This window comes from Ovis aries, chromosome 14, assembly GCF_016772045.2.
Source record: "Ovis aries strain OAR_USU_Benz2616 breed Rambouillet chromosome 14, ARS-UI_Ramb_v3.0, whole genome shotgun sequence".
Classification (NCBI taxonomy): Eukaryota; Metazoa; Chordata; class Mammalia; order Artiodactyla; family Bovidae; genus Ovis; species Ovis aries.
This window is the reverse complement of record NC_056067.1, coordinates 65,211,926-65,239,154: the sequence shown is the minus strand read 5'-3', so window position 1 is coordinate 65,239,154 and position 27,229 is coordinate 65,211,926. Positions and strand designations below refer to the sequence as shown.

At 48.4% G+C, this 27,229-nt stretch overlaps 2 protein-coding genes across 7 annotated transcripts in view; both read right to left on the bottom strand.

Annotated features, from left to right (window-relative positions):
• Positions 1–230: 230 nt before the first annotated feature.
• ZNF304 (zinc finger protein 304) lies at positions 231–7,292 on the bottom strand. 3 transcript variants are annotated; one of them, XM_042231250.2, is made up of 4 exons: positions 6,851–7,292; positions 6,049–6,276; positions 4,891–5,017; positions 231–3,107 (listed from the first exon to the last, which is right to left on the bottom strand). In XM_042231250.2, the coding sequence occupies exons 3-4, from the start codon at positions 4,922–4,924 to the stop codon at positions 1,279–1,281; spliced, it is 1,863 nt and encodes a 620-aa protein (XP_042087184.1). In that variant the 5' UTR covers positions 4,925–5,017; positions 6,049–6,276; positions 6,851–7,292; the 3' UTR covers positions 231–1,278. The 3 variants fall into 3 exon arrangements, with proteins under 3 accessions (XP_042087184.1, XP_042087185.1, XP_027834667.1); XM_042231251.2 differs by having other exon boundaries at positions 6,049–6,273; XM_027978866.3 differs by lacking the exon at positions 6,049–6,276.
• Positions 7,293–11,846: 4,554 nt separating this feature from the next.
• LOC121816000 (zinc finger protein 264-like) overlaps positions 11,847–27,229 on the bottom strand; it is a 37,778-nt gene continuing 22,395 nt past the window's right edge. For 2 of the 4 annotated variants that reach the window (XM_042231253.1, XM_027978869.3), the window contains exons 4-7: positions 17,716–26,948; positions 16,813–16,939; positions 15,817–15,978; positions 11,847–15,198 (exon numbers count right to left, since the gene is read on the bottom strand). In XM_042231253.1, the coding sequence (XP_042087187.1) occupies positions 25,426–26,948 (1,523 nt within the window). In that variant the 3' untranslated portion in view covers positions 11,847–15,198; positions 15,817–15,978; positions 16,813–16,939; positions 17,716–25,425. The remainder of the gene's footprint in view (positions 15,199–15,816; positions 15,979–16,812; positions 16,940–17,715; positions 26,949–27,229) is intronic. The other 2 variants (XM_042231255.1, XM_042231254.1) reach the window with 2 other exon arrangements.

Here is a 27,229-nt window from a genome sequence, read left to right as displayed (position 1 = left end):
CGTTCTAAAGAAAGAAAACGTATTCTTACTGTGACCCAGCAAATCACACGCCTTGGCTTGAACGCAAATGGACTGAATACTTACGTGCACTCACACACACTGCATGGTGCAGGTTTCTGCATAAACGCCAAGACTTGGAAGCAATCAAGGTGTTCTCCAGTCAGCGAATGGACAAGCAAACTGTGGTCCAGCCATACAATGCAATATAATTCAATGATAACTAATACACAAATCTTCACAGCTGCTTTATTTGTAACAGCCAAACCAGAAACAACCCAAACATCCAACAACAGGTGAATGGATAAAAGAACCATTGTGGTATAGCCATACAACGGAATAGCACTCAACAATACAAGTGAATAACTGATACATGCAATAATATGGCTTATGTCAAAAAAGTTATGGTTGGTGAAAAGTGCCAGAGTCCCCCCTCTCCACAAAGTATATAATTCTGTTTATGTGAAATTCTAGAATATGCTTGCTACTAAATGTGAATTGTGGGAAAGGGGGGGTTAGAAAGGACAAGGAGGAAAGGACTATAAAGGGACCCACGGAATCTCCTGGCTGTGCTGGATATCTCCATTATCTTGGTGTGTGGTCTCGTCAGTACATACACATGCTGAAACAAAACGTTTTACACTTTACATACATGCCACTTATTTCACGTCACCATACCTCAACAAAGACGTTAAGAACTAAATAGTCCCCATAAATATCCATATGTACCATTCTTCTTGGCAAGTCCCATCTGCCAGCTGTTCTGGTTCTACTCTATCCCTCTCTACACAATTTAGGAGCATAAGCCCTGCCTCAGGATCAGCAAAAACTGCAGAGCAACAAAGTTCACGCCCACCTCAGTCACGAGGAAGGCTGGCTGGTCAGAGAAGCCTGAGCCCTGATCTCTCCGCTGTCACTGCTGGGGCTCCTGCCTGTGCAGTGATGGCCAGAGCACCAGCAGCCCAGGGAGGTACAGGAATCCACAGACCTTTATTTACTGAGACAGTGTGGTGGCCACAGGAGACTCGGAGATGTCAAGGCCCTGAGAATTTCTGTATAATTTCATGCCACAGAGCCAAAATCGCAGACATATAGAGACGCCGCCTTAAGAATAGACACCCATCCTCTCCTGAGCCTCAGTCATCCCCACTCCACTAGCTCAGTGCCTCTGTACCAACAACGATTCCCACCTTTGCTGGTGTGACTCCTATAATCTTGAACAGGGACACAGTGCATTGACTCCATTCATAAGGCCTTTCTCCCGTGTGAAGTTTCTGGGTGTTAAACAAGTTTAAGAGATGCAGCCAAAGGGTCACCGAAACTGTTGCATTCATGAGGTCCTTCTCCAGGGTGAGCTTTCTGGTGCCGAACAAGATGGGAGCTTCTGCTATAGGCCTTCCCACATTCATTGCACACATAAGGCTTTTCACCAGTGTGAACTCTCTGGTGTAGAATGAGGCTAGAGTTGCGGCTAAAGAATTTCCCACATTCACTGCATTTATAAGGTCTCGCTCCAGTGTGAACTTTCTTGTGTTGAACAAGGTGGGAGCTACTAATGTAAGCTTTTCCACATTCACTACATACATAGGGCCTTGCTCCACTGTGAACTCTCTGGTGTAGAATGAGGCTAGAATTGTGGCTAAAGCATTTCCCACATTCACTGCACTCATAAGGCTTTGCTCCAGTATGAATTCTCTGGTGCACAATGAGGTTGGAGCTATGGCTAAAGAATTTTCCACAGTCATTGCACTCATAAGGCCTTTCTCCAGTGTGGATTTTCCGGTGCTGCACAAGTGTATCTTTACGGCTAAAGGCCTTTCCACACTCACTGCACTCATAAGGCCGTGCGCCAGTGTGAATTATCTGGTGCTGAACAAGTGTGTCCTTGCAGCCAAAAGCCTTCCCACATTTGCCACACACATAAGACTTTGCTCCTGTGTGGACTCTCCTATGTTTAATGAGGCTGGAGTTATGGCTAAAGAATTTTCCACATTCAATGCACTCATAAGGCCTCGCCCCGGTGTGAATTCTCCAATGCTCAATAAGGTGAGAGCTTTGGCTAAAGAATTTTCCACATTCACTGCACTCATAAGGCCTTTCCCCTGTGTGAAATCTCTGGTGCTGCACAAGTGTATCTTTACGACTGAAGGCCTTCCCACATTCACTGCACTTATAAGGCCTTTCTCCGGTGTGAATTCTCTGGTGCTGCACGAGGTGGGAGCTTCTGCTGTAGGCTTTTCCACATTCAGTGCAGTCATAAGCCCTTTCTCCAGTGTGAACTCTCTGGTGCTGCACAAGTGTGTCTTTGCGGCTGAAGGCCTTGCCACATTCACTGCACGTATATTGTCTTTTGCCAGTGTGAAATTTCTGGTGACTTTTTAGGTGAGACGAGTGAATGAAGGCCTTTCCACACTCCTTACACACATGTGATGTTTCCCCACCACAAAGTTTTCTGTGACGAATAAGAGCGGATTTCTCCTTGAACAGATCTCCACAAGGTAGGCACCTAAGGGATCGCACTTCAACCGCCTGAGTTATCTGGTTGTCGAGGAGAGTGAAGGCGTTCATGAAGGCTTTCTCATCATCAGTGCAATTGAGAAACATCAGTTCATCACTGTCTCCCTGGTGACAACTGAGACTGGACTTGTGTGCAAATGATTCCACAAACTCAGCTAGTCTGTGTGGACTCAGTCCACTGTGAGTGCTCTGGTGCTGGAAAAGGCTAGAGCTATCCAGCACATCCATCCCTTTCCCCCTGCAAATAAAAGGTCTTCCTAACTCGGAAACGGCACAGCTCTTCACACATGAGGCCTTATCACCATCCCCCTGGACGGGATCATTCCCACTATGTGGTTTCTGGTGCTGATTAAAGTTTTCACTCAGCAGGAATCCTTGCCCACAGGGGTCACGTGTGTCCAGGTTCTGTGCAGGGCAGGAACCCTGGTGTTCAGCCAGGTGGAAAATGTCTTTTAAGAGCGGGTCACTTCTCTCACATGGATGGACTTTCCGGATAAGTGGACAGGACCCAGGAGTCCTGACCTCTGACACTCCGTCTACACAAACACTCTGCTCGGAAGGGGCCTCCTCATTGTCTGCTTCACACCAACAACCTAAAAGCAAAGAGAGGCTAGTGAAGGACACGCTTGACTTTGGCGGGAAACAGCAAGTCCATCACCTCTGAGTGTGTGACACACCAGTGGGTGTGTCCTTGGGCTTTGGCAGGATGAGGGGGCCAGGATCAGTGGGAAAGGGCCCACTGTCACTCCTGGGCCTTGGAAGGTATGGAGGACTTTTAATGCTGGGGAAAGACACAATGACAGTGGACAGTACTGGAAGCAGAGGCGAGGTCTCCAACTCACTCCTCTACAAAGGGTTTCGGCAGGGCCTTGGCTTCTGCTGTCAGGTGGGCCTGGTGCAGAAGGCTGTGTCCAGGCCCAGGAAAATCTAACTGCAAGTAAGTAGGTGGCTCTTCTGGACTACTTACAGATATGTGCACAACTTGTAGCACGTTAAAGCAGCCAATGTTACGGAGCATTTTGGAGTAAGCTGAGGAGAGTGAGTGACAGAGGCCAGAGAGGTGGGAAAACAGCCAAGGGAAGGAAGACAGGAGAAACACCAAGTGCAATGCATGGAGAGGAAAGGGAGAAGTGAGGTACTGCCAAGGGCCTCGGCAAGAAAACACTGGTGAACAGGCTGATGGTACAACGTGAATCCTGCCCCCAGATGGTTCTCTCAGTTCCTATGTGGCAGTGCTAGGCTCTCTGGCCTCTCAGTGTGGCTGGAGTCAGGTCCACCCACTAGCACCCGGCGCTTTCTGCCTATCTGCCACTGGGCAACTACGTGGGATCTGGAAGGTGGAAGTTGTGGGAAAAAAAAGGGGCGGGGGAGAAAATAACAACATTCTGGACCAGCCCTACTCCAATTAAAAAAAAAAAAAGGCAGGGCAAATGAAAGGCCCAGATAGACCCATCCCACAGAGAAGAGAAAATGTTAAAAAACAAAAACCCGAAGGACTCGCCAGAACACCCCTAAGTCCTCCACAAGCAGTGACTATGTCAGCACCTATATCTCCTGGCACAGTCCGTCCCCAAGACTGTCAGCCAGAGCCCTGAACTCCTAACCTGATCGAGAATGGCTTTGTGCAGCAGGTGTCAGACTGCTCAGGGAAGGGACACCACCACGGCTCTGCCTGAGCATCCACAGCCCCTACCCTGGGAACCAAGATGGGAGGGGGAAGAGCCCCTGATCTGGCAGGACAGGAAGAGCTGCCCCCAGGGCACCAGGGAAAAACCAAACCCAAGGACACTGCAGCAGGCGTGTAGGCCTGTGGCAGGCAGCCTCTCCGATGGCCCAGGAAGACCTGTCACCTGGTGGTCTTGCCCTTGCATGAACCACTTTCCTTGACCCGAGGCTACACTGACTGACCCATTTCTAAGAACGGAACAGGGAAAAATGATCAGATCATTGTTTCCAGGTTGGCTTAGAAAAAGACCAGCTACCGTTCTGGACATTCTCTCTGCTCAGAGAGAAGGTTCCTTCCCTGCTGTGAGATGCGCTACAGAAAGGCTACGGTGACAAGGAAGCCAGGGGTCTCTGACCAATAGCCAGCGAGGAACTAACGCTTACAGTCCAACAAGCCACAAGAAATGACCTCTTGGAAACACAAAACACGAGTTTGTGAGTGAGATCCTCCCAAGAATGGCCTTCAGATGAGAATAGCTTGGCTGGGAGCTTGACTGAAGCCTCATGACAGACCCTGAGCGAAAAGCACCAGGTGAGGTGTGCTGAGTTCCTGACACTCTGAAACTTACATAAGGCCTTTTTATTGTTTTACGTCACTCACTTTTGGAGTAGTTTGACATGTACCAATAGGTAACTGAAACAGGGACTCACCCAAGGCAGCCACGTGTGCAAAGTTCTCCAGCATCACATCGCGGTACAGGAGTTTCTGAGCTTCCTCCAGCAGCTCCCACTCCTCCCGGGAGAAGTACACGAACACATCCTCGAAGGTCACACCACCCTGCCATGAAGGGGACAGCTGAGCCCACAGACAACAGGACTCCCCAGGCCCCCCACTCACCTCCCACCCCATCTCCTCTGCTCCCCAGCCTCCCAACTCGGAGGTGATACTCGGCCGTGACACCGCTCCTGGCTGCCCTTTCTTGTCCCTCTGATCACCGTGTGCAGCCCAGAGCAAAATCAGGCAGGTGGGCAGACAGAGACTATGTAAGCCATGGGTCCAGCAGGAAGGGCACCAAACACTCTCCCGGTGGCGTCCTCCTGACCATGCCTCCCAGAAACAGCTTTAAGGCCATCAGTCCAGGCTCCTCCCACCATGTACATCACTCTGAACCACACCTTCCTCATATCTGGGGTCCCCCTCCATTAAGACTGAAAACTTTCCAGTCCACACTTCCAAGGCACACCCCACCCCTGAAGCCACTCTGCACACAGCATCCAGGAAGAACTCCTTTTTGTTTGACAGGCACCACTGCCACCCCGGTGCCTGAGCAAGACACCCAGTCCTCAGTGCCCAGCTGGGACTTTCTTTGCAACTATCAACACTTCTGTGGACCACTGCAGTAGCCTCCTCCCTAATGCCCACATTCTATTCTCAACCAGACGGCCGCCAGAGGGAGCCTGTTAAGATCTGATTCAGGGCATCTCTCTTCTGCTCCAAATCTTCCACGTCTTCTGTGCATGCCACATGTTCAGTCACTTAGTTGAGTCTGCCTCTTTGGGACCCTAAAGACTGCAGCCTGCCTGATTCCTCTGTCTAGGGGATTTCCCAGGCAGGACTACTGGGAATGGGTTGCCATTCCCTCCTCCTGGGGATCTTCCTGACCCAGGGATTAAAGCCATGTCTCCTGCGTCTTCTACACTGCAGGCAGACTCTTTATCACTGAGGCATCTGGGAAGCCCATGTCTTTCACCACCTTCAAAACAAGAAGCCCAGTTCCTCAGCCTGCCATTCTTCCCGACTCCTGACCCTTTTCTCAACAGACGGGACTAAGACCCGCGGCTCCTTAAGGACTCCCAACTCAATCTTACCTCTAAGCATTTGCATAAGATGTTCCTGAGTCTAACGCACCAGTCCAGTCTTCCTCCTACCGGCTGCCCAAAGCAGGAGCCTCTTCATATAACTCCTGGCTTAGATTCCGGGTGCTGGGCTAGAAAGGACTCCTCCTTTAAGGTCCCCAGACTCAAGCGCAGAGGGGAGGACAGGTGAAGAGCCCCAGAACATCAATACGTCTCATCAGAAAACCTCCATCGGCCCTACTTTAAAAACATACAAATTTCACACACTTCTCTAACGTCCACAGCCACCACTCTAGTCACCCACAATCAACACATTTGGACTATTGCAGTCGACACCCTCCTGGTCTCACGTCCCACCCTCAGGCTTCCCCAGTCTTTCCATTGTGCTACCAGAGGAACCTTTAACACCCAACGTCAGATCACCTCCCTTCTCTGTTATAAACCTTCCGCGGTTCCCATCACCGTCAGAACAGAGGTCCAGCTTCCCAGCCTGCCATTCCAGTCCAACTCCTGACTGCCTGCTCTCTGTTCTGAGCACACATAACCGCAGCGACCTGCCGTTTCCAGAACATACCTAACCCAACCTCACCTCCAAGTGTTGGTACCTGGGGGCTCCTAAGCCCTGGAAACCATTTCGCACCTCATCCCGTCAACACTGGGAACGGGATCCTCCCCACGTATTCACCGTCAATGACCGCCCTTCACCGCCTTCTTACTCAAGAGAAGGGAGCGACGAAGACCAAGTTCGGAAAGCCTGAGAACACAACGTCCCCCTCACCTGAGTCGGCGAGGGCTTGAGGGACCCTCCACTCACCTGAGCCCAGTTCGTTAGCGCCGCAGCCGCCATGGGGTCCTGTGAGAAGAACCAGGTCGAGAAAGGCGACTGCAGTGGGAGCAGCGGGACCCGCACACCCCCTCGGGTGCGGTGGGCGCTGGACGATGGTCGAGCTCGGAGCCTTGGCTTCCTCGTGGTCCAAAACGGCGCGCAGGCTCCGGGTGCCGCCTCCGGAAGCGAACGAGGACGGAGAGCGAGCGCCAAGGCCTGGGAAGGAGTACAGCCCCAGCCCGCTGCTCCGCGCTAGGCGGCCCGTCCCACGGCGGCGACCATGGGTCGTCATAAGGGCGCGGACGGAGGCCCCAGCCTTATTACTGTCCTTTCCTATTCGCTTCCCTAGAGTCGCGCGGAAAGCGGCGCCCAGGCCGACTCGCAGCTTCCGCAGCCACTCTAGACATTCCCGGCACCAGCAAAATACGTCACGACCATGACGCCGGAAGTCCCGCCTCTGTCTGAAAGGGCCGACGGAAACGCGCCTCTTCTGCGCTGCCATTGGCGCAGAGCGGATGCGCCGCGAAACAGACTTCTGGAGAAAGGAGTCTGTGGCCCACATCCAGCCGGGGAAAAGGCCGATTTCTGGTTGTCCCCGACAGCTGCGCGGAGGCAGGTGGAGAGAAAAAGGTCCGAGAAAAGTTACGTCCTTAAGTTCTAGAAGGTGGTAGTTTCTGTCCTATCCGACTCTTTGTGACCCATGGCCTGTAGCCCCCCAGGCTCCTCTGTCCATGGAGTTCTCCAGGCAAGACTACTTGGAGTGGGTTGCCATTCCCTCCTGTAGGGAAACTTCCTGACCCAGGGATTGAACCCGAGTCTCCTGCATAGCCATCTGAGCCATCCGGGAAGTGCCCGACCTCCCCATAAAGGCGACGCGCCCACATTTCTGTGATATGTAGGAAAAGCGGCGTCCTCCGACGTCTCCAGCAGGTGGAGCATTCTTTCATCCTAGGAGAGCTGCTTCACCTCTTGGGAGTTTTGGAGACTGAGATTTAAATTGAATGGATGGAAGGGAATTCTCTGGTGGCCCAGTGGGTTAGGAATCTGCCCTTCCACAACAGGGGGCCCAGGTTTGATCCCTAGTCGGGAATTACGAACCCCAAGCTACTCTCGCGGCCAAAAGGAAAAAATATATGTAAAAGATCGATACCCCTCTCTTGTGCAGTTTTCCTGTAGTAACATGAAGTGTGCCTGCAATTCGTTGATATCCAAAACGGGCTCAGCATCCCTTCTGAACTTGCTCAAAAAGCACATTCTGGGATCCAACGTACACTTTCTGACACAAAAACCCTGGGCGTGGGAATTGAAAGTCATGACCACCTCCTTACCCCAACTACAGCAATTAAAATGAGAAAATACCTTCCAAATGGGAAGTGAGATGAAAAGTGCTTAGCACAAGACCTGGTGCTGAAAACACACAAGCTGACTGTTACTATTCATCATGACCACAACTTCTTACACATACAGCTAGAGGAGGATGTCGGAGGCTCTTTGCAGAATCACTGATCATATTTTTCAAAATATAAATACAATCAGTCTTGACTCACCAAGTAGCATTATAGGTAATGGCAAGCATTTACATAGATCACAGCTGTATACCTGTAAGTTCATTCTATTTTTTAAAACAATAAATGCAGGCAATTGTCATAAACTACTGGGTCTATTGTCAAACAGATGCATTTCTACAGACCATATGATTCAAAACGTTGAAGTATCAAGAGTAATTTCTATTAGACCTAAAGGGGCAGTGGAGTTAACATAGTCTCATATCATGGCTCACTGTGTGAGATGACAAAAGAATCATTCACGCCTAATTCAGAAGAACAAACTCAGGCTCCTCCTGCCTTCCACCATAACCCTCAACAGGCAGACCTGGTACCAATGTGTGATCGTCAGGTGGCCCAGCCTCATATCTAGTGGCTCAGGTCATGGTCCTCTTCAAGATATCATCTTTCCATCACCTGGAGCTACAGCTCCCACAGAAGTGATAATTCCCGGGGAGGTGTGACAACTGGAACTATTGAGGTCCACAGAGGTACCCCAGGAAGGAGTATAAATGAGAAGATAAATTGAAGAAACATTTTTCACAATCACTCCAGCCCATTTCCATTGGCCAAAATTTATTTGCATGCTTCCAAGTTATGTTAGGGAGGGTGGTGGGACATGCCTATCCTCCTGGGTGTCCAGAAGGAGAAAAGAGTATTGGAGAACAAGTAGCCAGTTTTCTAGCACAAAATATTGATTAGATCACCAGATGCCCATTTTTATTATTCATCTTCTGCATTCTACACTCTTACATCTTCATTCATGTGACCAGATCATAATTTATTTAAGCATGTTCCTACTGATGGTTGGGTTGGTTGTTTCAACCTCTTGGCTGTTATCAATAAATTTGTTGTAAACTTTCATGTATATATATCTGGGAGAAAAAAAAAGTCCTCATTTTAAATGGGTTATATGCTTAGAATTGGATTTGCTTATTTCTAATATATAACATATATACATATGTTGAAATTTAATCTTGACACATAAAGAGTTAAAATTGAAATTAATGAAAGCACTGTGTAAGAATTAATTAATTGGCTTGTGGAATTTGCAACAGAAACCATTGGGTGTACCATTACCATTTGTAAACTGCATTGTGAGCAACTGCTCAGTCATGTCTGAGCATGACTGGGACATGCTGAGACTGTTTCTGACCCTACGGACTGTAGCCCTCCAGGCTCCCCTGTCCAAGGAATTCTCTAGGCAAGAATAGTGGAGTGGGGTGCCATTTCCTGCTCTGGGTGATCTTCCCAACCCAGAGATCAAGTCCACGTCTCTTGTATTTCCTGCCCTGGCAGGCGGATTTTTACCAGTGCAGCACCTGGGAAGCATGTCACACCCTTTGTATCAATAAAATTTGTAATCAACTTACATAATCTATATGCACTTTTTAAAAATACAAATTTATTTTCATTGGAGGCTAATTACTTTACAACATTGTATTGGTTTTGCCATACATCAACATGAATCCACCACAGGTTGCACACGTGTTCCCCCTCCTGAACCCCCCTCCCACCTCCCTCCCCATCCCATCCCTCTGGGTCATCCCAGTGTGGCAGCCGCAAGCATCCTGTATCCTGCATCGAACCTGGACTGGCGATTCGTTTCATATATATTATACGTTTCAATGCCATTCTCCCAAATCATCCCACCCTCTCCCTCTCCCACAGAGTCCAAAAGACTGTTCTATACATCTGTGTCTCTTTTGCTGTCTCTCATACAGGGTTATCGTTACCATCTTTCTGAATTCCATATATACGCGTTAGTATACTGTATTGGTGTTTTTCTTTCTGGCTTACTTCACTCTGTATAATCGGCTTGTTTCATCCACCTCACTAGATCCATGGTTTTCTTAAGAGCAGAGTTAAATGTTTATCATCACATTCTCTGTGTATACATCTGATTATCTGCACTTGGGAATGCCCATGTAAATGTGTGTGCATGTGAGCAGGTGAGCTGTTGTGTGTCTCTGGATGGTTCCCCCTATTCATGTACAACCATCTGTACATCTGCCAACGTGGCTGTACAAAGGTGTCTACCTTTGCCTCTCTCCCTGTGCCCCTCTCTGTGTACCTGTTGCTGCTTGTGTCCTGTGTAGCGTGTGTGTGTTCAGGAGTTTCTCTCTGGGTGTCCCCATCTCCGCACACCAGTGCCCCACGTCTGCATGTACGTATCTTTGCGCCAGTGGATGCATCTGTGTGTTGTACGTGCACATCCCTGTGAGCACTGTTCATGGTACGTATGGGACTTGTGAGCACACGTACCTGGGCGTCCTGTGTCTGTTTTCATGAGTGTGTGTGTCTTTGGTCAACATAAACAAATCCTCTCTGTGTCCTGGCGGCTATCTGTGTGTCCATCTGCATAGCATTTTGTGTCCCGCATGTGTCCAAGTTGCACGTCTGCAGATTCATATTTGTGGAACCCTGTGTGTGATGGCGCTGCAGTCTCCTGCTAGTCTCTGTGAACCCCATAGCTGCTCTGAGTGTGCCCTGCATGTGCCTGCCGCTGGGTGCCCGTGACAAGGCGCCCACACTGGACCCACGTCTCCTGCTCTGCACTGGCCTTGTCACCCTGAGGGAGTCTTGCCGCGAGGGCTTCGCGAACAGCTGGGCGCTCCTGAACAGCATCCCTGCAGAATATATGTGCCCTTGGCTTGTCCCAACGCAGAATTCACCTTCTCTGGGAGACCCCACTGACAAGCCCCTCAGGTGAGCCACCTCCGTGCCCAGACCCTACCCTCAGAACTCCCTACACTGAACTTTCGATTTCTCACGTGCCTCAGGATCATCGTGTGCCCCGCTCCCCATCACTGTACAGGAGGTTCCCTCTGTCTAGAATTCGACGTGTGGGCTGATTTCTATCTGTATCTCAGATTCAAATTACATGCCATGGAAGGGCTGTGATTGGAAGGGGAACAGCAGAGTTCAGGGGGCCCTGGGGATCAGGCAGCCAGTCTGATACTCACCTCTGAACTCTGGGTTTTTCCTGTTGAACACTGTTCCCCTAAAATGAAGACTGCCAGCTATTTCTCCAGCAAAGAGGGGCTTACACAAGATCAGCTGAGAACTGTGATTTGGAGCCTGCAATAACGGCGCGCCACCCAACAAGGACCTGCATGGCAAGGGAACACTTTCACAGAGGGGAAACGTGAGTCAGGAGAAAGAGTCCAGGGCTTTTCCTTGACTGCGTCTTTTCCTGGAAGAAGAGGAACCTTTGACCTTCCTGTTGGGCTCTGCTGTCAGCGGCAGGGCGTGAGAGCTCCCTCCTGCTGGTCTCCTGACTCTATGTAACCAAGGTTTCTATTTTACACACACAAATACTCAAGCCCAAGCCTAAGTGATATGACCAAGGCCGTGTGGCTGGGGATGGGCATGGTGCAGACAAGTTGTAATCCCAATCAATGTCATCCTCAAGCTCCAGAAGAAATAAAAACAGGTCATTAAAGAGATAGGAGCACTTCCACGTTTATTATAGTTCACAACAGCGAAGATGTGGAAGCAACCAAAACGCCCGTCAACGGATAAAGGAATAAAAACACACATACATCGACAACGGACTACGACTCAGCCTTGAGAAAAAAGGAAATCCTGCCATTTTCAACAATACAGATGGACCTTGAGGATATTATGCCAAGTGATATACATCAAATATTGTATAATATCCCTCATATGTGGAAAAAGCAAAACAAAACCAAAAACTGAGCTGGAAAACATTACAGTGATGGTTACCAAAGGCCGGGGGTGGGGTCAGGGGGTGGGAGAGAAGATGTTCACGGGCATACACTTACACCTCATAGGCAAATAATTCCGAGAGATCTAACATACAGTACAGGGATTACAGACAATAAAACTATATTATAAACATTAAACTTGCCAAGAGATGGTATCTTATTTGTTCCCACCACTAGAAGAGATGATAATTCTATGGCTAACAGAGGCTAACTGATGCTACGATGGCAATCATACTACAGTGTAAATGTATCAGATAAATATGATGTACATCTTAAATGTACAGTTATATGTCAATTATATCTCGATAATTATGGATAAATAAAAATGAAGACTTAAACTGTTTCAAGTAGTAAAGTAAAATGTACCCATTTATAAGTGTGCCCCTATGTCTTTAGATTACAATTTTAGACAACATTTTTGTATCTTAAGTTTTAAAGGCCTCATAAACCAAGGTGTCACCTAAGATGATGTTTTGTAACAAGTAACATTTGCAGAGATGTTCTCAAGCTCCCAGCTTTCCTGGTGGGGCGTGGCACACAGTGCGTATTAATTCAGGTGTTTAATCTCTCAAACACCTCCCCTGCCACCCAAAAACAACAACAACAAAATGCCAGCCAAGAGGAGAGTGAAAAAGTTGGCTTAAAGCTCAACATTCAGAAAACGAAGATCATTGCATCTGGTCCCATCACTTCATGGGAAATAGACAGGGAAACAGTGGAAACAGTGTCAGACTTTATTTTGGGGGGCTCCAAAATCACTGCAGATGGTGATTGCAGCCGTGAAATTAAGATGCTTACTCCATGGAAGAAAAGTTATGACCAACCTTAGATAGTATATTCAAAAGCAGAGACATTACGTTGCAGACTAAGGTCCGTCTAGTCAAGGCTATGGTTTTTCCTGTGGTCATGTATGGATGCGAGAGTTGGACTGTGAAGAAAGCTGAGCGCCAAAGAATTGATGCATTTGAATTGTGGTGTTGGAGAAGACTCTTGAGAGTCCCTTGGACTGCAAGGAGATCCAACCAGTCCATTCTGAAGGAGATCACCCCTGGGATTTCTTTGGAAGGAATGATGCTAAAGCTGAAGCTCCAGTACTCTGGACACCTCATGCGAAGAGTTGACTCATTGGAAAAGACTCTGATGCTGGGAGGGATTGAGGGCAGGAGGAGAAGGGGACGACAGAGGATGAGATGGCTGGATGGCATCATGGACTCGATGGACGTGAGTCTGAGTGAACTCCGGGAGATGGTGATGGACAGGGAGTCCTGGCATGCTGCGATTCATGGGGTCGCAAGGAGTTGGACACGACTGAGTGATTGAACTGAACTGAATAAACTGTCATTGGTTTCTCAGGAAAATCAGAAAAAAAGTCATAAATACATTTATTTGCCTGCTATATTTTTCAGTGCCTTGTAATGGCAGAGCTATGGTTGAAGATTTTTGAAACTGCACAGTAGCCACTGGTTCTCTCTCCTTTATACATCCTCAGATGCAATCTCCTAGGATGGACCAATTTCCTGTATGACTCTTCAAATGACAATAAGTGATAACTGATCTCAGAAGATTTTCTCACAGCATACGAACACTTGTTTCTCTTTGGTATAATTCCTCAGAGTACAAAGCTTCCTCTGTTCAGGAGATTTTCCCCAGGAGTTACATTCAAAAGGTCTTTTCCCAGTATGAGTTCTCTGACAGTGCCTGAGACAAGTTCACGTGCAAAAGGCTTTGGCCCATTTCTCACGCTCACAGGGTTTCTCCCCAGCATGAACACTCTGAGGCTTGGTAAGGAATGAATGAATGAAGAGGTACTGTCCACATTCGCTAGATTCACGTTTCTCCCTCGTGTGAGCCTTCCCGTATGGAATCAGGGAGGAACTATAACTAAAGGCTCTCTTTCTCCAGCATGGATCCTATTAGGCCAGACAAATAAGGGTGAATGAAGGCCTTTCCACACTCACTGTACTCTGGGGTCCTCTCTCGTGAGAACCCTCACATGATGAGAGGAAAAACAGTTGTCACAGCAGGTATACCTACATACTTTGCACTCAAAGTATGACTGTTTCTGGAGTGCGACATGTTACTTAGAACAAAAGCAGAGCAGACACAAGATACTTTCCCACATTCTTTGCATTTATAAGGCTTCTCAGAGTGAATGCGCTATTGCTGCATGAGCCTGACCACTCCTGTGGTTCTGCTGAGCATGAATCCTCATGTGCTGACTTGGGCCCACCCTCAGGAGAAAGGCACATCAACATTTGTTAAACCGTCCCACATTTTCTTCCACTTGCAGAGACTTGCCTGTGTAGATCACGGAAGCCTTCCCTGGTGCACGTGAGTTCTGTTTACGAAAAGCATCTACCGGAGGATTGCTCCAGTGACTGCTGGAGTGCAGACTGTCACCTGTTCTCACACCACGGTGTTCACAGCTCATCCTCCTGAAGACTCTGCTTGTGGGAAGCTGTTCCTGGGCTCCAGGGCCCTTCGCATTTCTGATTTCTAGTTTGCTCCAACCCAGAGTCCCAGAGTCAACTGACCCTGGAGCAACATTCCCTCCAAGGGCCACTGAGAGGCAGAAGGCTTTATGGCCTCAGTTGTGCTTCCCGGCCCAACAGGAATCCAACACCCAAAAGGACCCCGTGGCGATGACAGCAGAGAATAAGCTCCCAGCATGCCCACCTGGCTTCTCCCCATGGCAAGGGGCCAGGAGCTGGCTGGGAACTTCTCACCACCCTCTCTGCAAGTGAAGGCTGTCTCTGATGTACAGGATCCGTAGTGCTTTACAAATGAAGCCTGGGTTTTCTCTTCTGAAGATTCCATTCCACCACTTCTGCATCTGGTCAAGGTTTACACTATACCCGAAATCTCTCCCCATGATTCACCTGCTGGGAGTTCCCTGTGGCTCAGCCAGGGGCCAAACTGTCTTTCAAGACTGGGCCATGCATGTCGCAGGGGTGAGCCGTGTGGGTGGAGGGCTCAGCCTGGGTAGTTCTCATCTGCGGCTGGCTCACAGGAACCCCCTGCTCAGAAGATGCAGCCACACCCGCCACTCCGTGCCAACAACCTGAAGGAAGACAGATGTGGCTGAAGCGCACGTTCAGCTGGTGGCCTCCAGTAACAAATGTGCGTCTGATACAACTGGCAATGGGTCTGTGGGACTGCAGGCCTCACATGGGGCCCAGGATCAGGAGGAGGGGGGGCCTCTGGCTGTCACAGAGGAAGGGAACCTCAGAGGAGGGGATACCAGGATGGGGCAGTGTGGCCAAGGGCACTCTGAACCGCACCATGCAGACGGTCTGAAGCAAGGCTCTTGGTTCCTTGTTCCAGGTGAGTGCTATGAAAAAGGGTCTAGCCAGGGGCCAGAAAAACCTGGCCTGACAGAATATCAAACCTGGCCCAGAACTGAATATCTGGCCTGACAGTGTTTAAGGGAAATGTAAAGATATGTGCACATCTCACGACATGTTAAAAGAAACCCAATGCTGTGGAGCGCTGCGTGGAGGAGCAAGAGGTCAGGTAAGACGTGTGACTAGAAAGGGGGGTGCAACAGGCAGGTGCCTAAGGGCAGAGCAGCAGCGACAAACGAGCGAAGCATCAAAGACGGGGGAGGAGACACCACAGGCGCAGCGCAAACTGCTGTTATAAAGCAAAGCCAGCCCTGCTGCCCGCGCTCTCTACTCACCGGGCCTGGGCCAGCCCTGCTGCCCGCGCTCTCTGCTCACCAGGCCTGGGCCTCCTCCAGGTCTTCTCTGCTCTGACCGGAGCAGTGTCTACCTCCTCAGGCACTCCAGGCTCCCCTCCGGCTCCAGCTGGGTAGCCCCATGAGACCTGGAAACTGCAAGTCCTAATGGGAAAGAACAGCTGATGAGGGGTCAGTAGTGACCCTGGGAGACCCCCTTCACAGAGAAGATGGCGGAATGGGGCAGAACCCGGGGCACAGGAGACCAGAGATCTGGCGTGTCGGGGGCAGACTGCAAGACTTCTCACCCCCAAATCCTTCATCTCAAAGCTCCCGGCAGCAGAGGTTGGGGCGGCTCTGGGAGAGGAGGGAGGTGCCCCTCACCCTGGGACTCACACTCTTACTCCAGGGAACAAGGAAAGAAGCTGCACCGTGACAGAAGTGTGAGACACCGAGAACTGCCCATAAGGAAAAACAACACTCAGCTCAGGAAACTGGGAATCACGTCCCTTTTAATGCCTTCCAGCTGAGTGCTGGCTGGGTTTAAACACTATTTTATAATGAACAGAAAATAATTTCGTTCATTAGAAAATAATGAAACACTGTGGGATGGCACTTCTGAGGGCAGGTTGTAAAAATATCAGTTTCTCTCCTGGATGCTGTCTCTTGCCCGTCATCTCAGAAAGCAGCTGCCTTGTTGTGACTGGCCTAAGGAGAACACGACATGGCGAGCAACTGAGGGAGGGCTTCGTCCAACAGCCTCCTGGTCACGTGCATGACCCTGAAGGGAGATTCACCACCAGCTGAGCTTTCAGATCAGATGGAAACCCTGGGCAGCTTGCCAGCAAGGTCATGAAAGACCCTAAGCTAGGGGTACCCAAGTAGAATACGCCTGATTCTTTACCCAAAGCAACTGTAAGATAAATGTTTGTCTATTCAGTGCACTAAGCTTTGGGGTAATTTACCAGGTAGCAACAGCTAACTAAAAGAGGGGCTTACCCAGCGATGACACCAGTGCAAAGTTCTCCAGCATCACATCGCGGTACAGGAGTCTCTGAGCTTCCTCTAGCAGCTCCCACTCCTCCCGGGAGAAATACACGAACACATCCTCGAAGGTCACACTGCCCTGCCACGATGGGGACAGATAAGCTGGCAGGCAGCATCTCTCCCCAGAGCACCCCACGTCCCTCTCTTCCCCAGTCTCCCAACTCAGAGGAGACACCCGACTGTGCACCACACTGGTAGCTGCTCTCTCCTCTTTTCCCTCTGATTACGTGTGCAGCCCAGAGCAAAACCAGGCAGGTGGGCAGAAAAAAATACTTCCTAAGCTAAGTACAGTATGACCGACCTCAAACTCTCTCCTGCCAGCCTGTTGTCCTGGTGTCATTCAAACTGGATCTCCCAGGTGAGCTCGGGCTCACCTTCTCCCACCAGTCCCCTGGACTTGGATCTTAAAGCTCTCGGCTCACAATCCTCCCAGGCTCCCTGCCTCTTCCCTCACTTCCACAGCCTCCTCTGTGCAGCCAGAGGAAAGCTACGTAAGGAAACGTGTTAAATCACCTCCACCTTCTCTCCAAACTTTCAGAGGGGAGGTCTAGCTTCTCTGTCTGTCATTCCAGGCCTGGCCTCAGCCCGGGTGCTCTCTGTTCCCCTAAGGCACAATGTAGACCTTGGTCACTCCCAACTCTGGCTCACCCCTGAGAGTCGGCACATGGTGCCGAAACTTACCCCCGCAGTTGTCATTTCAGGAATCTATTCATATGCCTGAATTCGGTAGCCTACCCCAGAAGTAACTCCCTCCAGAGACCCGCGACCAAGAACCGGGGGAAGGGAAGGCAGAGTCCCAGGAAAAACAGCAGCAGCTACCGCCAGGGGCGTGGCTCTGGGTGACCCTCCACTCACCTGCGCCGGGTTCATCAGTGCTGCCGCACCTGCCACTGCCACGGGACACAGTGGGCGGAAAGGGGCCCCGAGAGGCGGGAGACCAGGGCAGGGTCACCTCGGGCCGCGCCTCAAACTCCGAAGCTCGCTATAAAATGAAGTCAAACAACAACCAAAAAAATGACGTCAAATGCCCGAAAGGCCCAGGCCGCCGTCCTCGGGGCCCTTGGCGACTGAGCGCGGGTGGAGGCCTGCAGAAACGTGCAGTCTTGGCGGAGCCTGGCAAACGCCAGGCGCGAAGCCTCCTGTCCCATAGACGGGGACACAGTGTCACGGCGAAGGAGCCGGAGCTGGGGCGTCACGGCTCCGACGGGGTGCGGAGACAGGCCCGCTGTCTCGCTCGCCTTCCACGCCCGGCCCTAGAGACACGGTCCCGGACCTGTGCTCCGGTCCACGTGGTCGCCTCTCAACCGTCAACCGCTCCCGGAAGGAGGCTCTACCGCAACGAGACCGGAACTCCCGCCCCGAAGCCGCCGGAAACGTCCCTTCCCGGATTGTGATTGGCCCAGGGGTGAAGGCGGAAGTGCCGGTGGCATCGGCTTCTGTGGAACATACTTAACTCCCAGCCCGTGCCCGAGCGCGTGCGCCTTTTCTCTTCTCGTTGGCGATGGCCCCTCGGCACCAGGCGGAGAGACTAGAAGATAACTTAGCTTCACTTTTCCTAATACAGGGCGCGGTTCCCTCTTAAAGGAGAGTGCCCAAATTGCCACAGGCCTGGGGGCAGTGCCCCGCCTTCTCTGATCACTGCAGGACTTAGGGCTCCATCCAGACGCAGGGCATGAGCTTGGACTGGTGCTGAGTTCACAAGCTATGGATAATTCTTAAAGAGATGCGAATGCCAGACCAGCTTACCTGCCTCCTGCAAAATCTGTATGCAGGTCAAGAAGCAACAATGGACATGGACCAACAGACTGGTTCAAAATCGTTTCCAGCAGTCACGTATGGGTTTAAGAGTTGGACCATAAAAAGGGCTGAGCGCTGAACAACTGATGCTTTTGAGCTGTGGTGTTGGAGGACTCTTGAGAGTCCCTTGGACTGCAAGTGGATCAAACCAGTGAATCCTATAGCAAATCAATCCTGAATATTCATTGGAAGGACTGATGCTGAGGCTGAAGCTCCAATACCCTGGCCATGTGAAGCAAAGAGCCGTCTCATTAGAAAAGACCCTGATGCTGTGAAAGATTGAAGGCAGGAGAAGGGCATGACAGAGGATGAGATGGTTGGGTGGCATCACCGACTTGATGGACTGGTTTGAGTAAGCTCCGGGAGATGGTGAATGACAGGGAAGCCTGGGGTGCTGCAGTCCATGGGGTCCCAAAGAGTTGGACACGACTGACTGAACGTTACTACTGTCATTAGTATTAACATGGGGCTTCCCTGGTGAATAGGACAGTACAGAATCTACTTGCAGTGCAGAAGACCCAGGTTCGATCCCTGGATTGGGAAGATCTCCTGGAGAAGGGCGCTTCCCTGTTAGCTCAGATGGTAATGAATCTGCCTGCAATGCGGGTCTGAGACACAGGTTCGATCCCTGAGTCAGAAAGATCCCCTGGAGAAGGGAATGGCAACCCACCCCAGATCCTTGCCTGGAGAGTTCCATGGACAGAGGCGCCTGGCCAGCTGCAGTCCGTGGGATTGCAGACACAATGCTTTCACATACAAGGCTGTGAAAAGGCTAAGCCATGGATACCTCTTTGCAAGAATGTTGGCATTATTTATGAAAACATGATTCCTTGACTTGGCAAGTAGCCTCTCAGGACTTCCCTGGTGGCTCAGATGGTAAAGTGTCTGCCTACAATGTGGGAGACCTGGGTTCGATCCCTGGGTTGGGAAGATCCTCTAGAGAACGAAATGGCAACCTACCCCAGTACTCTTGCCTGGAAAATCCTAAGGACGGAGGAGCCTGGTAGTCTACAATCCATGGGGTCGCAAAGAGCAACTAGACTTTCAAACGTTTCAAACTCTCAGGTACTGATTAAATGCTTTACATAAAAAGCATTCATTTGTATGTACTATTCTGCATAGTCCTTTTTTTCTATCCATATTTAGTTATCTCTTAAAGAGCAGACAGACTTCTTAAACTACAGCTGGCACGATGCCCAGAGTTGCATTATTACAAGTAAGAGTCTGATCTTGGGACCATCAGGACTAAGTGCCCTCAGGTCCAAGTGGAGTGGAGTTGATGGTTTCACGTCTATGACATGATGACATGTCATCAAGTTCCCAGTAACGTGGGCCTCCTTCTTGCCCTCCTGTCCTCTTCTTCTGGCAGACTTGGGTACAAACATGTGATGATGAGATGGCCCGGCTGGAAGCTCAGAGGCTTTTCAGGTCATGAGGACCTGTCCTCATCAAGACATCATTGCCATCAACCCACCTTCTGAACCTACAGCACCCGAGGGAGCACTAAGTCCTGGGGAGGTTTGAGACTGAGAGCCACTGAGGAGATTCCCAGAACGGTGCACAAATGCAAGAACAATTAAGACACGCACCCACAACCACTTCCGCATGTATCATCCGGCCACAACCCATTCACATGGTCCCAGGGTTAACTGTTAAGGAAAGCTGGGACACGCTGACCGCCCAGGCAGCCAAAAAGAGACAATGGGGTTTGTTAGCCATCTAGTCAGTTTATGTCGCAACCCATCAGTTTGGTTACCAGACATATTATTTCTCCTATGCATTCCACACAGTCATCCTTTTATTATTCCAAGAACTCAAAACTCTATCTAATTACTGAGCCTGCTAGAATTTCTAGGATGTGTTGTTCTTGTACCATGTTCAAATACTGTTCCTTAATACCAGGAAACTATTAACACAAAATAAATCACCTCCAGTCACATACAACATGGTGGGTCCAGGACATAGTGGAAGGATATACTGAAAATGTTTCTCAAAAAGAGAATGAAATAGTAGATAACTAACCCACACATAACACAACACTGCAAAGCAACTATACTCCAATGAACTACATTTAAGGCCAGAGGAAAATGAGCCCAGGTGAGAGGCCTGCAGTGACCGAGGACCGAAGATCCAAGGAAAGGGCACCTGTGAATAAATGCAGTTAATTCATTATCTATGCCAAACATGAACAATATCTTGTTGAGAACAATGGAATTACCATGTGATCCTCAATAATATCCACTACGTCGTGCAAAAGATTAAGATATTAACTTATACTTTGTTGCGTTAAAGACATGAATATAATTTTTAAACTTAAACACTAATAAAACAGAAGTATATACATTACCAACTAAAAGTGAAGTTTAGAATGTAAATGATCTACAGAAATTTTTAAAAGAATGCCTAAGACACAGACCTGAAAAGCACAACAGGAAGATGCATTTTAAATCAAATATGCCAGCTATCGCATGAAATGGATATGTCATGAATGTTTGAATTGGTTGTCAGTAGTTTTTAGTAGGCTGAAAACTATCCAGCAATATTCAGTTTATAAGTCACAGTTTTGAAGATATGTTACAGAGATAAAGCAAATAAAAATCTGGAAAATAAATACATTAGAGTTAGCGCAAAATAAATATATATAAAACTGACAATACACAGGACCATAAAAAGATAAATCTAATTTGCATAGGATGAACTAAAACAGAGAATGAAATAAAACAGGACACAGATTAGTAACAGAAGTCTCAATGAAAACATCTAAAGATGTGCTTAAAATTGTTACAGAATAACCTATGCCTGAAGGAAGCAAAGATCATCAAAATGTGCTTTTTGAAAATAATCACATCCTCAATGCCAACTGGATAGGGCTTTTATAAGCAGTATAAAGGGCAGAATTCCAACAGGCTAGGAGAAACGGACACCATCTGGCCTTATCTTGAGAATATGGGCTTGCACTAGTCACCTGCCTTCTCTGCACCTGAGTTTTCTCATCATTAAATTGAAGAGGGTCTCTATGGTCCTTTAAAGTGTTCAAGTCCTATTATTCAAAGCATAATTTTGCTGGTTTTAAATCATTGTAAGATATTCAACTTGAAACTTTGCCTTACAATGTATCAAAGCTAATGACATCCCTACATATTCTCATGAAGTGAAGTTAATGAATTCCATTAAATGGAATCTCCAGGCCAAAATGGTTTCACCAGAGAATTCTACCAAATATTTAGAGAAGAAAAAAAACAAACTCTCAAAATCTCAACCAGCTGGGAGGGGAAAAGGGAGAAACACTCAAAGTTCATTTTAGGAGGCTAGTATTATTCAGACAGCAGTGCAAAAAAAAAAAAAAAAAAAAAGGCCAATATGCTCGATTTTATGCATAAAATTTCTCGACAAAATACTGGCAAAAGAAGTGTGTGTGTGTGTGTGTGTGTGTGTGTTCCATAAACTACAGGGTTTACTGCAGAAATGCAAGGCTGGGTCAACATTCAAATCCAGTCAGACAATCCATCATATAAACAGGCTACAGAAGAAAAGTCATATGATCACATCAGCTGAAAGAGAAAAGGTATTTGACAAAATTCAACACCAATTCATAATGAAAGCTCTTTGCAAATTAGGAGGGAAACCTACCAAACTTGGTTTTAAAACATCTGTATAAAAACCCATACTGTCATCTTATTTAATGGTCAAGCAACTGAATGCTTTCCCCTTAACATTAAGAATAAGACATGGGTATCCTCTTTCATCATTTCTATTCAACATTGTACTGGAAATTCTAGCTAGCAGAATAAAGAAAGAAAAAGGAAATAAAAGAGATATACCTAAGGAAGAAGAAATAAGATGTTCAATATTCACAGGTAAGTGTTATTCACTCAGTTGTGTCCAACTCTTTGTGACCCCAGGGATTGTAGCCCACCAAGTTCCTCTCTCCATGGATTTCCCAAGCAAGAACACTGGAGTGGGTTGCCACTTTCCTGCTCCAGGGATCTTCCCAACCCAGTGATTGAACCTGGGCCCCCTGCATTGCAGGCAAGTTCTTTACCATCTGAGCTGAGCTGCAGATAGGTAACTTATTGCTTATGAAGAAAATCCTGAGGAATCTGCCAACAAACAAACTCGCTAGAACTAATAAATGAGTCCAGCAAGGGCATAGGATACAAAGTCAACATATAAACATTAATTATATTTCTCAACAACAGTAATGACAATGATAAAACTGAAGTTAAAAACTCAATAAAAACCTAACAAATATGCTCAGGATCTGTAAGCTGAAAATTATAAAACACTTATAAAATAAATCAGAGATCCAAATAAATGAAGAGACATACCATGTTCATGGAGTGGAAGACTCAACATAATAAAGATGCCAAATCTCACCAAAAATGATCCATAGATTAATGGAATTTCTATAAAAATCCCACAAGATGTTTTTAATATATAGACCAGCACATGTTAAAACTTACACAGAAAACCAAAGGAAAAATTGACATGGGAAACTAAATCAATTTTAAAAACTATAAAGAAAAAAAAAACTATAAAGAAGATGGAAGTACTTTACCCAGTTTTAAGGTTTAATGATAGCTACAGTATTCAACATAATGTATTGGCAGAGGTTTAAATACACAGATCAGTAGGATAACATAAAGAACTCAGAAACAGTCCAAAAATTAGTATGCCCAATAGATTTTTTTCCCACTAAGTTCAGTTCAATAGAGGCAGGATAGTCTTTTCAACTATTCAAACAGTGCCAGAACAACTGAACATCCTTAGGCAACAAAACCACAACCTAAACTGCACACGGTTAATACAAAAAGTAACTCAATATGTATCAGAGACTTAAGAACCTAGAGCTTGCTCAAGACTTCTTAGACAAGACATGAAAAGGATAAAGAGTGGCCTTCACAATAATGCCAGAGTGTGCCTGGAAAATCCCATGGATGGAGGAGCCTGGTGGGCCGCAGTCCATGGGGTCGCTAAGAGTCAGACGTGACTGAGCGACTTCACTTTCACTCTCATGCATTGGAGAAGGAAATGGCAACCCAGTGTTCTTGCCTGGAGAATCCCAGGGATGGGGGAGCCTCGTGGGCTGCCGTCTATGGGGTCGCACAGAGTCGGACACGACTGAAGCGACTTAGCAGTAACACAACAGAAATGACATGGCCTACAATGGCCATACAAAACTAGACGTGTAGTCATTTGAAAAGCCCTGAGAAGGGTTCAGAGTGAATACATGATTATTTTTATGTCTTTCTGTACAGTATATTTCTTAACGTGAGATAATAATACTATCACATGTTGCTTAAAAAAATAAAAGGAAGGAATCTCAAAATACCCTGACAAATGATATTAGTCATTAGTCCTTACACTGGGACTAAGCCAACGGCGACACTGTGGAACTCACCTATACCTGTACTGACACAAGCTCATTTCAATCGGTAAAATTCTAGTCACTCTACTTGACAGTGAATCTTCACACAATCTTTTGTAAGATTAAAAATGAGATTCCTTCTCTGAACGTATTGCTATCATTTAGCTTAATTTAGCTGTGTGTTTTGTTCTGTTGCGGCTGCAATTCAACCTCTAGAAAACCACTGACGTGTTCGTGAAGCCTCTCTAAGGAAGAATCAGAGGGAAGCAGTGGGATCCATCCGGGAAGGGTGCACAGTCATGCTGTCCTCCTCACCCGACAGACAAATAGAGAAACAGACTAAGCATGAGTGTCAGCTGGTTAAAGACACATGACACATTATGTTTCAAAAGCATCAATCATTTCAGTAAAATGGGCTCATTCATACATACATTTTTATCCCCTTAAATATGAAAGTGCATTGTTAAGTCAAGGCTTCATATTCCTCATGAAGACACAGGCTACTCAAGGGTAGAGACAAGGCTGTAGAACAAAGGTGTGTATGTCAGCTGCTCAGTCACGTCCGACTCTTTGCAACGCCATGGACTGTAGCCCGCTAGGCCTCTCTGTCCGTGAAATTCTCTGGGCAAGAATACTGCAGTGGGTTGCCAGTTCCTGCTCCAGAGGATCTTCCCGACCCAGGGATCGAACCTGGGTCTCCTGCATTGTAGGTGGATGCTTTACTGTCTGAGCTACTAGGGAAGCAAAGGTGACTTTCAGTAAAGCTTTTCAGATGCACCCTCAACTGTTTAACTCTCCTGACAGTGGACAGCAGCACACGTGTATACGAGATAAAAGGAACGAGGTCCTCTGATCTCTGCAACAACACTCCTCTTACCTCAGATAAACTAAGGGATGACAAACTGCCACAGGCCCGTCATGGAAATCTGGAAGCTGTGTTTGCATTTCTTCTTCTCTTCCATGTCTCTTCCTCTTTTGTTTAAATATCCCTGAGATAATTTTGCAGTGTAAACTGAGGAGGAAGACGTGCCTGAAGGCTTCGCTAAGTGCACAGTACAGATTGGCTCACTCTCCCACATGAATTTTCAGATATACAATTAAGTTTCTAGGCTGACTCCATTTCTAACATGATTCTTTAGATGACAACTGATATCCTGCAAACAGGTCTTCTCACAGGGAAGAAAAATGAGGGGATTTCTCTTTGGTATGAATAATCAGATTCTGAGTAAGGTATTTCCTTGGCAAAAGATTTCCCTCAGGGGTTACAGGAGAAGGCAATGGCACCTCACTCCAGTACTCTTGCCTGGAAAATCCCAAGGATGGAGGAGCCTGGTAGGCTGCAGTCCATGGGGTCGCTAAGAGTCGGGCCAACTTAGCCACTTCACTTTCACTTTTCACTTTCATGCATTGGAGAAGGAAATGGCAACCCACTCCAGCTTTCTTGCCTGGAGAATCCCAGGGACAGAAGAGCCTAGCGGGCTGCTGTCTATGGGGTCGCACAGAGTCGGACACGACTGAAGCGACTTAGCATTAGCAGCAGGGGTTACACGCAGAAGTCTTTCCCCAGAAAGAGTTCTTAGAGGTTCAACTCTAAACGTGGAACGACATAAGTGTGCAGAGTCGCCCCCCCCATCTGTCACAGAGACAGGCCTTCCCTCAGTATGAACCCTTTGATGCTGAGTGAGGGAGGAGCTGCGACTGAAGGCCTTTCCACACTCACTGCACTCACACGGCTTCTCTCCAGTGTGGATGACGGCGTGTCGGACGAGGCTTGAGCTCCACCAGAAGGCCTTCCCACACTCCACGCACTTGTAGGGCTTCTCTCCGCCGTGAATCCGCTGGTGGCTGCTGAGGTACGATCTGCGGTTGAAGGCTTTCCCACAGTCCGTGCACTTGTACGGCTTCTCTTCACTGTGGATGGTGAAGTGTCGGTTAAGGCTTGACCTACTGCTAAAGGCCTTCCCACATTCTTTGCACACATAGGGTTTCTCGCCAGTGTGGGCCCTTTTATGCAAGATGAAAGTGGAGCAGTAGATGAAGGCCCTTCCACACTCGGGGCACACGTAGGGCTTCTCCCCAGTGTGGACCCGCTGGTGCTCCTTGAGGTATGACTTGCGGTAGAAGGCCTTCCCGCACTCGAGGCACTTGTAGGGCTTCTCCCCGGTGTGGATGACGGAGTGCTTCATGAGCCTAGTGCTGTCACAGAAGCCCATCCCACACTCGCTGCACTCATAGGGCTTCTCCCTGGTGTGGATCAGCTGGTGCGTCGTGAGCTGTGACCTGCGGTGGAAGGCTTTCCCACACTCGCTGCACTCATAGGGCTTCTCCCCGGTGTGGATCCACTGGTGTGCTGTGAGCTGCGACCTGCGGTGGAAGGCCTTCCCACACTCGCTGCACTCGTAGGGCCTCTGCCTGGTGGGGATCAGGTGGTGCCGGAGGAGGTATGCGCTCTTGCTGAAGGCTCTCCCATACTCTGTGCATCCATAGGGCTTCACTCCAGAGTGAAGCTGCTCGTCTCGAACAAGGAAGCCATGTGTGTTGAAAGCTTTCCCACATTCCCCACACTTACAGGGAAAGTTCCCTTCATGAGTCAGGGGTCCTTGCACCAGCCCACGTGACTTCTGTTCATAGAGAAAGTCTCCTGGAGGGACTCGCTGCTGTGCAGTCCTCGAGGGCAGACAGTCATCTGTCCCTAAACCATGATGATCAGGGTTCACTTTCCCAGGGAGTTCCTTCCCCTGGGGGCCTGTCCCTGGTCTCACGGGACCTTCCTGCATCTCCAATGGCCCATCCCCATCCTTGGTGTGCCCCAGCTGGGAGTGCCCTGAGGCCCGCTGAGTCGGTCGTTTCTGGGGCGAGACTTCCTCAGATGAGGCTGGCGGGGAAGGGGCAGGCTGTGGGGCCTCAGGTTTTGTGTTGTCACCTGGAGGGAAGATAATACACAAAAAGGCTCTTAAGTGAAGGCAGTGTAGAAGAAACTAAATCACCATGTCAGCGAGAATAAGATGAAGACAGTGGCCATCTTACCAGCCTGCTGTCTTTTCAGGTCTCTGAAACTCAGGTTTGCAATTTCTTTCTTTCTACTGTTTGAATTCTTGAAAATTTTAAAGGGAGGGTATGTCCCCAGGGGGAGAGTATGGACAGGGGACAGAATGTCTGGAGACAAGGAGGGCAGACAGAGGGATGCTGACACTGCGTGTGGTG